The sequence below is a fragment of the Lutzomyia longipalpis genome, chromosome 3 (genome assembly GCF_024334085.1).
Source record: "Lutzomyia longipalpis isolate SR_M1_2022 chromosome 3, ASM2433408v1".
Taxonomy (NCBI): Eukaryota; Metazoa; Arthropoda; class Insecta; order Diptera; family Psychodidae; genus Lutzomyia; species Lutzomyia longipalpis.
Genome location: NC_074709.1, coordinates 26,088,256 through 26,100,856, shown reverse-complemented (window position 1 = coordinate 26,100,856; position 12,601 = coordinate 26,088,256). Strand labels below are relative to the sequence as shown.

Here is a 12,601-nt window from a genome sequence, read left to right as displayed (position 1 = left end):
CGTTTTCTTGGTTATTCCTTTTTTTCCATTTATTTTGTTTATTTCATCCGTTTGATTCCTTATTCGTTCTCGTTTTTTCGTTAATTTATTCGTTGGATTTTTACTTTGTTTGTTTTTTAACGATTTGTCCGTTTATTTATTCGTTTGTTCGTTGTTTTTAAATCAAGTTGTCTGTTTAGTTATTTTATCCTTTTATTCATGTAGGTCAGTGCGATATTCGTTGTTAATTTTTTTCGTTGTCTGCTAGTTTTTTTTTAAACTTACATACATTTTCGATTTTTTTGTTCGTCGTTATACATAAATCGGTTCTTCCGTTAATTTTTTAAATCTTTTAATTCGTTTATGCTTTATTTCTAATCTATCCTCTTCTTTTTTCGAACGTTTGTTCGTTTATTCATTTCTCCGATATTCGTTAATTCGTTTGTCCGCAAGTTCATTTATTGTAAACAATTATATTTTCTTCGTTTATTTATTTGACCGTTTTCCGTTTATTTATTTGACCGTTTTCCGTTTATTCTTTTATTATTTGAAGTTTTTTTCGTTGGACAGTTTAACCGTTTTTCGTTTGTTGGTTTAACCGGTTTAAGCATTTTTTCAAGTGTTCGTTAACCATTTTTTCGTTATTTTTGTTAATTATCCGTTTTGAAACGTACTCTGATCCGATTTTTGACTATATTCTTCAAATCAAACCCAAACATTGTTTTTTTTTAAAGGTATTTTTAATTAAAAATTCTACGTTTTATTGAGCCTTTCATCCCCCAACCCTTATCTTTAATTCTGTAAGGGAATTTTTAATATTCCTTCAGCAATAAATGGGCATGAAAAATGACTGAGAATCCTTCCCTCCTATTCCTTCCCTCCTGATTTCTCATGGTTGGGTTTGAAATTATTCATACTGAACGATGCAATTAATTATGGGCTGGGTGTGGGTGGCTGGGGAAGCGTGGCAAGTACAAAGGGATGGGCTGGTCTCTTGGGGTGGGCGGATATTCTCTTGTTCTCTTACATTTGTTCTCGTGACATCTGACACGTTGACGTTGTCCGCGAAAGATGGTTCTGACCATGTAACGGGGATGCTGCTCGAGTTGTCGTCCAGCATGTGCCTCTGTGCTGCTGGACAGGATGTCACAGAGGGTGGTTGTCCGTCTGTAAAAGGATCACGGGGGTCAGCAGCAGAGTTGGGGAATCACACTGATTTTATAGATTTTCCCGAAAAGTTCTTTGATTTTCTTTTAAAGTTTTTTTTAACGGTTTTATAGGTAATTTATACATAATTTTAGCATAAAAAGAATTTTCAAAAAAATAGAAATAAAATTATTTACATGAAAAGCTTGAAATATCAACTCTGGAGGGGATTAAACAGAGGATTTCCCGGCAGAAAATAAACATTTATGCATGGTTTAATTTAATTAGGGGTATAGGAGCATTTTGGCGGTGAACTCACCGAGAACAGTGACGGAAAAACTGCAGGAGACGGAAATGCGCGATATGGGATGCCTAGCGATGTACGTGATGTTGATGGTACCAACGTGAAGGCGCAATTTCCCGCTCTGTGCCAGCACCCAGCCGGGAAGGCTCTCCACAACAGATGTGTCTGTTCTCGGAGTTACCTCAACTGTGGCTGCATCATCCCCTGGAGGAACTTCCACCAGCATATCAGGTGGACAGATGAGATGTGGTGCTGGATATTCTGCAATGAGACACATCACCTCGCATCACCCTCACCGCCCTTGTGGCTACTCGGTTAATTAACTTACTGATGCACACGCCATCCTGGTCCCCGCTCCAGCTACCCTGATCATTGCATTCCACGGAAAATCTCCCGGAGACCCGAAATCCACCTGGACAGCGTAGAATGCAGACGCTTCCGGGGGAATTTGTAACTCGTGTCGTCTCCTGAACATCCTCCGTGTCGCTTCTCCCATCCCCAGAGCGACTGCACTCTAGGTAGCCGTGTCGTGGTGGAAAGAGGGGCGGACAAGAGACGCCGAGGGTGGCACTGCTACCCACTTCGAGTGCTGGAAGGTAGACAAGAGTGACCATTTTGAATAAATGCACAGCGTCAGCCATATTAATTGCAAAACTTTTCCCCGCCAGGAAGTCAAATGGAAACGGGACAAGCAAATAAGCTGAGGCTATACGCTGTAGCTGGTATTCCCCCATTTTAAATCGAAATTAATGAGCTGGAATTTTATTTATTCGCTCAATTGCAAAAGTTGTTAATTTTTTGAGGAATTTTATTAAAAAGTTTGTTTAAAATGTCCAAGTAATTTAATTAAATACGAATTTAAAAATTGAAAAGAAATGCAGTAGAAAATATTTAAAGTTTTTGAATTTTCTTAAAAAAAAAAACTTTTAGAATTTAAATTAATACTGAAAGCGAGATTTTTCTTGAAAGTTTTGACAAAAATGCTTTTATTACACTCATTTAAAAATTATTTAAGAATCTCTTAACTCGATACTTAATAGATCCGTTGAACTGTTTAGAGCGCCATCTATATAAATCAAAATGGTGGGAGTTTTCTAGCGAAAAGTTATCATAACTCTGGTTTTACTGATCCGATTTGGATCATATCGGGTTCAAATGAAAGCTTATTTTCCATCCCAAAAATCTTATTAATATTATTAAAATTTTTAGAAAATTCCAACCCGCTTCTCTAACACTTTTCTAATCTAAACAATTTATAAAATAATTAAAAATTAAAATTGAATAAAACTTTTTTTTTTAAATTAAAATGCTTTCGTTATATTCTGTGTAATAAAAAGTAACTTTTGGGACATTTAAAATGTCCTAAAATGCTCAAATTTACCCCTAAATGTTGTTAAAACTTTTTTTTTTACCCAGGATTACATGAAAAACAATTTAGCAACAATGATGGTGGAATACCAACTAAAAAAAATCAAATGGATGCAATTTTTCCCCCCAAATTGGTCCAGTCGGTGTCGCTTTTGTGTCCTCAAATTTGCAGTTCCACGCCGGGGGATGTTTTATGTACATTTTTTTTTGGCTCTGTAGACTTTGTGCCACAAACTAGCACATTTTTTTGTTAGAAAAATGTTAGTTGGAAAAAAAAGCAGAAAGGCTTTGAAAGTAAACAGAAAAATAGAGTTGTACTCGACAGGAATTGTTCATTTGAAGTTCTTTTTCTGTTTGATTTTAACAATTTTCCGGGAATGCAAGAGAGAAACATTAAAGGAGAGCTTTTATTCAAAGAATTATGTACATTTTGCGCAGCTTTTGATTGCTAGGTAAATAAAATAATTAACTGCCTGGGAGCTTTCCAAGAAGCTTCAACATTTTTCCTCAAGATTTCTTTGAGGAAAAGAAAAGATAGAAAGGAGATGAAAAAAAAAAGTCGATAAAACATGTTGAATAATAAATTCTCCCCTTAAGTGCTGGAATGTTCACCCTATGGAGGCTTTTGGCACCTCTGGAGGCACATTTAGAGCACATTTAAATGCCCCCAGAGCCATCAGAGTCAGCATCCTTGGGAGCATAGCCGGGTCAGGGTGAGCGATTGATCACCCCATAAATTGAACATTTTGTGAGGAATTCCAATAATTCCCAAACACTCCGTGTCAAGCCAATGAATTGCAATTGTTGTGAAAGTTTCATGGGAGCCATTGAGGAGAAGCTGTGGGGGTGGTGGGGACTTGAAAGTGACACCCACGCCCAGGAGGCATTATCAACGCACCCAGGAAGAAAAGTTTTAATGAAATAAATTTCAGGGACGGGGAATTAAACTAATTTTGCAATAATGAGCCTCACGCGGGGAGGTATGGCGATGAAACCCAAACACACGTGCAGAACTTCTCAAGGAGTTATGATTCCCATCCACATTCCTTCACCGGATATCTCATCGCTTTTCATTCTCTCTCTTTCCCTCTCTCGTGGAACTCATGAGGAATTTTCCAGAGGAGTGTGGAAATTAAAATAGAAGGAGACGAAGAAATTCACTTAAAGTGAAATTCTTTAGCAAGACTGCACTGCCTTGTGCATCAAAGTTAATATATCGAAGTTTTTGGGAGAAAGTTTTCGGAGAGAAATTTATTTAAAGGGAGAACGAGAACTACTCCTTGAGGCAATGCAAGAGAATTCTATGGGGGTGGGATCCGTTTAGATAACTTTCCAGGGGAATGGAGAAAATTAAATTTAAATTATCCGTGCGAAGAATTTTCAGTTGACCAACTTACTGCGGGGGAATGTGAAGGAGCACTAGTTGAATTGGTTAGAGTTTCATTTTGATCTTGTTAGAAACTTAGAGAGAAGAAGAATTCGAAGATGCAGAAGAAAAGGGTAAGATCAAGGAAATCAGGAGAGAATTCTTAAGCTCTTTTCAAAGCAATCTTCCAGTAAGAATCCCTTAATTTGAAAGAGTTTGTTTTTCAGTTTATTTCATTAACCGTATTAACCTAATAATTAGCTGCTAAAACCTTTCGTTGAAATTTGAAGAAGATTAATGAATCTTTAAACATCCTGATCAAAACTTAATTTTATGGATAATAAAAATTGGTTTTAAAATTGGTCAAGATCTAAGTCAGGATCGTAAAGAATCTAACCAAGATTTTGATTTTCAAGCTGAAAACATTAAGGATTCTGAATAAACCTAGTTAGTTTTCTGGCTAGGAACTAGGAATCTAAACAATCAATAGAAAGGAATATCAGAAATCTTAAAAATATCTTTTAGTTTTCTAGTTGATAAAAAAACGAAATTGATTTTCTAGTCAGAAATACTAAATATTTCTTTATCTTTTCTGGCCTGGACAGTAAGAAATTCAGGAAAATTAAAAGATTTTCTAGCCAGAAAATTCAGATAACTAGAAAACCAAAGAGATTTTTTTTACTAGCATGATATTCTAGATGTTTAAGTTTAACTGAAAGTAGGTTATTCTTAGTAAAAATTCATTTAAGAACGTAATTCTAACTTGAGTTGAATTTGTAATATTCTAGATTAGAAAGGAATTTCAGAAATTCAAGGAATTTTCTTTAATGAAACAATAGTAGGGGAGACCGGGGCTAATAAAGTCACCTAAGGGTTTGGAAAAAGCCTAAAATATCATATTTTCTAGCTAGATAGAACAAAATGGTCTGAGAAAGAGTTGTAGGGCAGTAAATTTCCTAAAGAAATGAGCTATACATTTTGCTTTATCTATTTGGGAAATATGATATTTTGTGCTTTTTCTAAACCCTTAAGTGACTTTTTTAACCCCGGTCTCCCCTAAGAATTAACGTTCTTAAATGAATTTTTTACTGAAAATAACCTGCTTTCAGTTAAATTTAAACATTTCAAATTAATTTTCTAATTTAAAAAAAATCAAAACTATCAAAGAATATTGTCCAGAAGAGATTATAAAAATAATTTTAAATAAAAAATTGTTCCCAGAATTATATAAAAATTCTCCACTAAATAGAATAAAATGTTCAAAGCCCTTTTGAAGAACTAAAATATCGCACTCGAATAGCCAATTCACTACATTGTATTCAATTTTCAGCTCTATGGTTTGTCCCCTTTTCAATAATCCATTGCGGATTTGCAAAATATGACAAAATACTTCCGATCGAAATTGAAAGCAAATTGCCTCCCACACACACATTCCTCTATGCTATATACCGGAATTTAACTTTTGGGGATGCTCTCCACATGGATGATTGGCACGAAACATTGTACAAATTGCAATTTAAGCACATGAATGGGGATACAAAAAAATTCCTCACCTCTGCACGTGATTTTGTCGTCGGCAAAAATAAAGTTGGGCTGACACGAGCAGTAAAAGCTCCCCATGGTGTTGGTGCATTTTTGATGACACCCCCCATTGTCCTCACGACATTCGTCAACGTCTGCAAAGTGGATTGGATTAATGAGAGAGAGCTACATCACACACATATACGGGGAAGTTCATCTTGGGGTGACGAAGGGGCTGTCAGGGATGCAGATAAATTTACTTGGGGGCAATGCAGTTTTGTGCAGTAGCAGAAAATAAAGGGAATAAATCATCTTTTGACCATTTTGGACGCTTCATGGCTCGGTCAGTTCCCCAAAAAAAATGTACCAATAAATCAGCTGTTGAATGAACAATCCATTCACGATGAATGTTTCACAGCTTGGTGGAGCTTTTATTAAATAAGTCCAACAATAAATCTATCGAGCTTTGGGAATTAATGTATGTATGTAGCCGAAAGGTCGAGTCCATGTTTTGGCAATTTTTCACCAATATTTTGGGCTCTATGCAAAAAATATCAATGGTTAGGCCTTTTCCAGTCATGTAAGTTTGTTTAGCGCATCGTGGGGATTTATCTGTGTGTTGAAATTTGATTTATCAGTTTTATAAGAAGATTTTGAAAGAATTTCAATATTCTAGATATTTGTAGACTTTTTTTTAAATGTATATAAATCGTTGAAATTGATTAAATAATGCCTTAATCGATTTTGAAATAGTTTTTAAGTTTTGATTGAACCTCACCAATATGTATATAAAACTTTTAAATCTCTAGCTGTAACGAAAATAGTTGACGTTAGAATTAAAAAAGAGGAAAAGCGGCCATAAATTCTAATAAAAAAAGCAAAATTTAGAGCAAGGGGTGTTTTTCTGCCGAATATTTCGATTATTTTGTCGAATCGTCCGAATCTTAGCAAAGAGAAGAATCATATAGAATACTCCGAAACTTAACGAATAATATTCCTATTCTTGACGAATATAGTTATAATATTGATGAACAATTCGAATCGTTAGAAACTTCTTGATGAATAGTTCTAATCTGCCTGACCAATAATCTTAATCTTCTTGACGAATAATCCGAATCTTGCAGAGTTCTAATCATGACAAATAATCTGAATCTTGACGAATAATCCGAATTTTGATGAATAGTCCGAATCTTCTGTGCTAATTATTAAATTCTTGAAAATCCTATCATAACGAATAATCCGGATCTCGACGAATAGTCTATGTCTTGGCAAACTGTCCGAAACTTCTTGACAATTAATCCAAAACTTGACGAATAATCCGAATATTTACGAATAGTTTGAATCTTCTCAACGATTAATCCGAATCTTGACGAATAATCCGAAAATTTTCATTCAGATAAACTCCCTTCCATTTAGAGGAAAATTTTGAACCTTCATGCAAAATATGCCCCCACAAAGTTTGATCCCAAATTGTGGGCAATGAGTTCTTCCAACAATTCGCAATATTTGGTACGCCATCGTGTATTGTGCGGTAATACCAACAAATTGATGAATTTGTGGTGAAGAGAGGAAAACCCCTGGAGCTGGAAAATTTTGGGATATAAAAGGTAAATTTTGTTGGACGTTATAATCTCGTAAGGCATGGTGGATTAGCAATGAAAACATTTTGGCAAAGCCATGATGATATTCCATTTATTATTAGTTGGTGTTCCACTTCGTGGCCAACACCAAGTATTGTAATCGTCGGAAAAACCGACCACTTCAGATCGGGCTCAAACTTGGTATTAGCACGTTTTAGACATCCCACATTATGAAAATGGTGGTGGAAAATTTTTGATCCGGCCGGCCGGCCTGCCGGCCTGCCGGCCGGTCGCCTAAACTTTGTCTTATAACTTTCGAACGGCAAGAGATAGAGACTTCCGGTTTGAAGTTTTCTATAGAAATGTGGGTGTAAAATTTCATTTTTTCGCATTTTCAAAATCCAAGATGGCCGCCATCCGCCATTTTGAACTACCGTCAACCACTTCCCTTACAGCTAGAGGTCTGAAATTTTAGTATGTTGTAAAGCTCAGTGAGACATTTTCATCGATAATACATACTTGAAAATCGGTCAAGCGGTTTAGCAAATATGGCGGCCTAAAGCAAAAAGTGTTTTTTCGATATAACTCGAGAACGGCTTGACCGATTTTGACCATCTTGGTATCAAATGAAAGGTATTGAGAAGCCCTACAACTGTCTAGAACATTCGAAGTTTCAAAAACATCCGCAAGAGGCGCTAAAATCAAAAACAAAAATTGCCTAACTTTAAGGGGCAATATCTCCGAATCCCCATTAGGCAAATCTTTTAAATTTTGATATGTTGTAGCCTGACTCAATATCTTTCACCAGTCCGAAAATTAAGAAAATCTATGTCGCCGTTTAGAAGATATAGCCATTTGAAAAATTCTTGAATTTGAAAAGTTCTAAGAGCCATATCTTCTGCACTGCTTGACCGATTTTGCTCATCTTAGTATCAAATTAAAGGTTTTTCAAAACTCTACAACTTTCTAGAACATCAGAAACCTCTAGAACCATTTCTTCAGGACGAAAAATGCGAAAAACTCATTTTGTGAAACAAAAATCCTCCATATTGTGTTCTAGAGGTGACCTTGAAAATCATTGAGACATATATCAAATTATAGCTTATGTCAATAGCTTTCCAAAACTAGTCACGAAATTTCTGTAGGTCATATAAAACCAGAGATATGGACATTTTTATCCATCAAATTGCTGAATTTCACAAAAAAAAATCAACTTTGCCTACTAATATTGCTCACAAATAATATTCCAACGCATAAACAAACTTCTACACGTTGTGGGACACCAACTCTTATAACTGGACGCGTTATGATTGACTTTCATTTTTGCATGTGTCGGTTTGAGTAAAAGACCAATAAATATTGGTTTTTCATCGTCCCCAATTATTTCTGCTGATGCAAAAAATAAACATTTACCCCCCAAAACTATGATTAAAATTGCACTAGTTGGATAATCTGTTTGTATTTCTCTTGAATTTTGCATTTTGGGTAGTTGGTGTAGAGCATTGGAATGTGTTCATTCCATTCGCCTCAAAGAGAGAGTGGAGCTTTTTGCATATGTACAGACGTAAAAGCTCTCACAGATTTCACTAAAATATATATTTTAATATTTTGAACACGAAGCATATTTCGGGGAAATGCGGAGAAAATTTTACTCTCAGAGGACGACTATATGCCGCATAAATAAATGGATGATACTTTCAGCATACAAGCTGTATGATTATACCCCCGGAGGGGCTGTAGGAAGAATTTTCCAAATTGGAAGGGATATTAAGGAGGTGCAGCTTGTGTGCGTTTTAGTTAATTTTGCACATTTAATCAGGAAGCTTCCCGTCAAAAGGATTTCAGAGGTGCAATTTTATTCTTCCCCCCCCCCCAAATTCTCATCGCCCGGAGAGACTCCAGAGGGGATTATTTTGCTTCCCAGATAAATCAATGCAATTTGGGAGATTCTCCATGGGAAAATTTTCTCTTCACCTGCAATAATGCAGAATTTTCATGCAACAGCATGCACGCCAAAGGATTTAAGATCTTTGCACATGGAATTATCTTCACTTGTGTCTTTTGAAATATTTAAATAGCAATTTTATCAAGATAAAGGCTCTAAGTTAGAGAGTCATTTTTGGATGAAAACTATGAAGCTTTAAGCTCACCTTCACACTCTCTCGTGGCTGAATTGAACGTGAATCCCACTGGGCAGGTTGTCATGAGGATTTGGGTATCTTCCGGAGGTTCATTGCTGTTTAAATTTTCCACACACTGATAACTTCCGATGGTATTCACGCACTCATATGCACAAACTCTTCCCTCTCCTTCCGTTTCATCGCATTCATTGATATCCTGGCAATTTTTGGCATCATCTCCAAGCTTCCAACCATCAGGGCAGTCACAGAAAGCCGTTCCTGCCACACAAAAATCAATGAAAAATAAATGAAAAATTAAAGCTTTAGCCGAAAGTACTTTAAGAGCTTTCTCCTTACCCATCAGAGAGTGGCAGGTGTGGGAACAATTTCCATTATTAATTGTGCATTGATCTAAAAATTCACAACTTTGCCCATCTTCAGCTAATTTTGCTTCAGGACGACAACTGCAGAACCACGATCCATGAGTATTGTGACAAAAGTCCTTGAAAGAAAGCTTTGGGTGAGCTTTGAGGAGTTTTTTAGATAATTTTTTATTTATTTACCTGACATGGGCCATGACCATTCCGAAGGAGGCATTCATTTACATCTGAAACATGGAGGTTTAATGTTAACCCTTTGAGGACAGTTGAGTTTAAGATAAAATTAGAGATTATTCTATTTTTGCAGATTATTAGTAATTTAATAATTTTTCAAAATTGATTTTATGTCTTGAGTTTGACCAAAGAAATGCAGTTTCATCGATATTTTCATGCAATTGATGCGATATTTTCCTGTATAAAAGACGTTAAAAAATAAATAAATTTTACACCTTTTATTGATTTTCTTCTTAATTTTTTGCATTTTCTTGGAACGTTTAATATTAAAAAAATTCCTTTGAGACATAAGCTTTGAATTAGTATGGTTTTCTAAATTTTTCCTCTTTGGAATAAATATTACTTTTCAAACCAAAATTGGAGGGAAAACAAGGACATAGTCTGAAATCTTATTAATGAGATTTCTAGAATTTTTTTTCAACTTTATTGACTTGAAAATCGATTAAAAAACGTCTTTGACATTTATTTACAAACGTTTGACATATTTTTTAAAGGTCTCACGTATTTTTTTTTAACTTTGACGTTTCTTTTTTAACATTTCGATAAGTTTGACGTTTCTTTTCTTTTTGAGAAATTAGGAAAAGATTTAATTAAATCTACTTTTTATGATAAAATTTATTTCTTTAAACTTCTGAAAAAAAAAGTCTGAGCTTTCTGTGTTTTCAAGTGGGTGTTCAGACACCCAAACCCCCCCCCACTACACTAATGAAAGAAGATATGAATAAATTAATTATTCTACAAATTCAATTACATTTCTCATTTATTTTCATTTCAATTTTATTCATTTCTCTGTGGTTATTCTATTCAACGATCGATTTTCCAAATATTACGGATAATGAGGTACCCACACACAGAGATGGAAGCTATATGAATTTGTTTTGGGGTTGTTGTGGGAATGTTAATTCAAAATTTTCCAAAAGTCACGTTGACTTCATTTCGAGGAACGTCAGGAAAATCACATCGAATCATTATTTCAAATTTTATCGCTTCAATGGTCGAAATTCTAATAATTCCTTCCACCCCAAATATTTTCTCCCTTCTGATTGGTACACACGAAAATTCCCCAAATATAGGTACCGATTGGTTCTTCGCTTTGTGCAATTGACTCCGCTATATCGGAGGGAAGAGAGGGCGAGGGGATGAAGGGAAAACTGCAGCAAAATGTCGAGTATTTACAAAATAAATTGCTTAATCCAAACACAAACTCACCCACGCAGGTGTTCCCTTCCAACCGAAGTCCTTTGGGGCATTTGCATCGAAATGAACCTGCCGTGTTGTGGCACTCGAATTCACATGGTGACTCACTCTCGGTGCACTCATTCACGTCTGAAATGTGTGGATGAGAGAGAGATGGTGGAAAATGACAGGCTTTTACTAATTGCAATCCCCATTGGGAGCTACACCCAAATATTCTCTTCTATATAGCTTACCCAGGCACACCCCGTCGATCATTCGGAAGCCGCGGAAGCAGGAGCACGTCTCATTGCCATTGTCCTCCACAAAGCACAACTGATCACATTCCTTTTGGTCGCACGTCTTCTCAATACGCTTCACTAGCACTGTGGTCTCAATGCGTAGGCATTTAGGTCGTTGTCCCACCCACGATCTGTGACGGCAGAAAATTCGCGTGGATGCATTTGCTTCCAGGTGCATTTCAAAGCCATCCCTGCAGTGGTATTGTGCCTCCAGGTAGGCATTTTCAGCGCCAAGAGCGTCATTTCTGTATGGGAGAAAATTAATTTAATCAATTTGACTTAGGGGCAACTGGGGTAAAATGGTGAACGTGAAAACAATTAAAATCATATCTCAAAAAGTAGTGGCTACTAATTTGTCTAATTTTGTCAGTAGTTGCACTTTGAACCCCTGCCTAAAGCCTAGAAAGTTTCATAATAATTCATCCAATATTTTGGATTTTATTTGAAAAACAAATTCGAACCTCAAAGTTACTCTGACCTCTCAACTATAAATTAAGTTTTGGCGAAATTCTCTGAATTTTTTTTGTTCCAAATGAATTTTTAGATAAAGTAACTATATTGCAAAATACGAATCTAATATGAATTTTCCAAAAAAAAAAACAATTCCGATTTTCCCCATAGAACACTAATAGTAAAAAGTATCCCTTGGGGCAAAATGGTTAATTTTTGAAAAACAATTTTTTTTCAGATAAGAATTAACGACCGTAAATGTTGATGTGAAGGAAAATCGTCGGAATAGCGGTCGGAAAAAGGGGGTAAGAAAAACGCAACTTTTTCTGCATTCCCTTTATGACAAGAAATGTGACGCCTGCAGAGTGAGTCAAAGAATTTTCCTATTTTTGTGAATTTTGTAGAAGTTTTTTCTTAGACTTTTTTTTTATAAAAAAAATGTTTAACAACTTAGTAATCCAACTGTGTAAAATTTATGTATTCCTAGAGCCTGAGGATCAATACAAACTATTCGAAACGTCGCTGAATGCAGAAAAAGTTGCGTTTTTCTTGCCCCCTTTTCCCGACCGCTATTCCGATGATTTTCCTTCACAATTTTTTTACAATTTAGGATGTTTGATCACTCACTATTACCAATTTTTATAAACTAAATAAAAATTTAAAAATGAAAATTTCGTA

The 12,601-nt window shown here is 35.6% G+C and overlaps 1 protein-coding gene across 2 annotated transcripts in view; it reads right to left on the bottom strand.

The window, feature by feature from the left end:
• Positions 1 to 12,601, bottom strand: part of LOC129793019 (sushi, von Willebrand factor type A, EGF and pentraxin domain-containing protein 1) — a 61,931-nt gene that overhangs the window by 4,388 nt on the left and 44,942 nt on the right. For both annotated transcript variants that reach the window (XM_055832543.1, XM_055832544.1), the window contains exons 5-13: positions 11,429 to 11,718; positions 11,208 to 11,324; positions 9,948 to 9,991; positions 9,742 to 9,886; positions 9,415 to 9,663; positions 5,717 to 5,839; positions 1,758 to 2,018; positions 1,445 to 1,690; positions 1,007 to 1,146 (exon numbers count right to left, since the gene is read on the bottom strand). In XM_055832543.1, coding sequence (XP_055688518.1) covers positions 1,007 to 1,146; positions 1,445 to 1,690; positions 1,758 to 2,018; positions 5,717 to 5,839; positions 9,415 to 9,663; positions 9,742 to 9,886; positions 9,948 to 9,991; positions 11,208 to 11,324; positions 11,429 to 11,718 — 1,615 coding nt within the window. The remainder of the gene's footprint in view (positions 1 to 1,006; positions 1,147 to 1,444; positions 1,691 to 1,757; positions 2,019 to 5,716; positions 5,840 to 9,414; positions 9,664 to 9,741; positions 9,887 to 9,947; positions 9,992 to 11,207; positions 11,325 to 11,428; positions 11,719 to 12,601) is intronic.